The 1,762-nt window shown below is 35.2% G+C and overlaps 1 protein-coding gene across 1 annotated transcript in view; it reads right to left on the reverse strand.

Moving 5' to 3' along the window:
- Positions 1-1,256, reverse strand: part of LOC108689919 (coiled-coil domain-containing protein 63-like) — a 5,610-nt gene extending 4,354 nt beyond the window's left edge. The window contains exons 1-2 of the mRNA XM_018196887.1: positions 1,212-1,256; positions 725-1,110 (exon numbers count right to left, since the gene is read on the reverse strand). Coding sequence (XP_018052376.1) covers positions 725-1,075 — 351 coding nt within the window. The 5' untranslated portion in view covers positions 1,076-1,110; positions 1,212-1,256. The remainder of the gene's footprint in view (positions 1-724; positions 1,111-1,211) is intronic.
- Between the last annotated feature and the right edge of the window lie 506 nt (positions 1,257-1,762).

A 1,762-nucleotide genomic window follows, 5' to 3' on the forward strand; every position in this document is an offset into this window, starting at 1 on the left:
ATAAAACTTTATAAATGCATTTTATAAGTTATTGTGTCATTTTACATCATTTTACGTCTCTATATGCAATATTTGTAAATGTTTCATGAGCTATATATACCCCCTCCCCCCTGTCTCTATAAATAGCCATATATCTCATCCCTATGGGATATATGGCAAAAATATAAGGGTTTGAAAAAGTTCATTTTTTAATATAAAAAATAAATATTGTATTTCGGATTTTTAATATTTTTTTTTATAGTAGTAAACAAAGTTACAAGTTTTTACTGCTATAGTTCGTTTACTTTAAACATAGTAAATAATACTTAATAAATTAAGTTTTGATAGATACGGTGTATATACCGGAGTTATCCCAGTTATGGTTATTTGTGTCTATAAAGGTTTAGATTATAAACATCTGTCTAAGAATTATAAAAGAATAAAGAGGAAATTAGATTCGATTTAAAATTAATCTACATTAGTGGAAATTGGCACAAAAATATATGAAATATATGAAAATATATGAAAATCTTGTGTTACATAAATTAAAAATAATCTATTTCCTTGTAAGTAAAATTTACATATCAATTGTATGGACATATAAATATCAAAAGCAATACTGTATTACTTAATATCGATAGCATTTTAAAATTATTGATATTCTGATAAATTTGACTTTTAATTTTAATCAGATTGTTGCTCTTATACATGTCTATATAGATTTGATATTGGCAATACCAGCAACCTTGCCGATCTGCTCATCAAGCTCGGCTATCTGCCGTTTCTCGTTCTCAATCAGCTCAATATACTTGGCACGCTTCGTCAGCAGACACTTTAGCTTCTTGACCATTTCCACATCTTTACGCGTGAATGCCTTCGATCGCGCGGTCTTAATTGCCAGTACAAGTTCGGCTTTCTCATATTCCAGACGATTGATCGCGTTCTGCTGATTGCGGAGCTGCAATCTCGCGTCTTCCACGCATGTCGCCCGATCGTTCTCCATTATCCTATATTGCCTTTTCAGCCTCGAAAGCTCGACCTCCGCCATCGTCTCCATTTCTAATTCATCCTGGACCGGTTGCTGTTTATACGCCATTTCGGAGTCTCGTTTTTGGCAATCTCTTGACAATTCTAGAGTTTATTGACAATCAGCGCTGACAATTCTCAGAAATCATCTTGCATGCGATTGAAAGCAGATATTAATAATACCCGGAGGTTATTATTTCGCGTACCTACTTTTTTACAACAGGTTTATGGAAGATAAGTAGATGAAAAAGAGAGAAAGCTGTAAATTTCCCGGAAGACGTCGCGTTGATGTCTTCGAGATCGGCAACGTCGGTCACGAAGATCCATGTAGGGGCGGGTCGCACTCCAGTCGCGATCCCCGATGACGTTTGACGCCGATATTTGAGAGAGACATCTGCCACCCCGAACAGCCGAGGCAGCTTAACAGTTAGCAGCTGTAAAAGACTGTAGGGCGTGCTATAACTGCTTCTGTTACTACTTCCGGTTGCTAAGCAATGGGCTCAGCGACGTAACGCTCGCTGAATGGGCTTGGGCGCAGCGGAAATTAATTTCCTATCTACAAATATTTTTAACATATTTTTGACTTACACCACGTTGCAAGTTACGAAATAACTCCAAAGTATCAGACATTGATCTTATAAACTTCTTGATAAATTCGGGACAAGGATAGAAAAGTTATAAATTAAGCTGTTTAAACTGCTAAAACTAAAATTAAGCTAAATGTTGATTGATTTATATATATATATATATATATATA

This window comes from Atta colombica, unplaced genomic scaffold (genome assembly GCF_001594045.1).
Source record: "Atta colombica isolate Treedump-2 unplaced genomic scaffold, Acol1.0 scaffold281, whole genome shotgun sequence".
In the NCBI taxonomy this organism is placed as follows: Eukaryota; Metazoa; Arthropoda; class Insecta; order Hymenoptera; family Formicidae; genus Atta; species Atta colombica.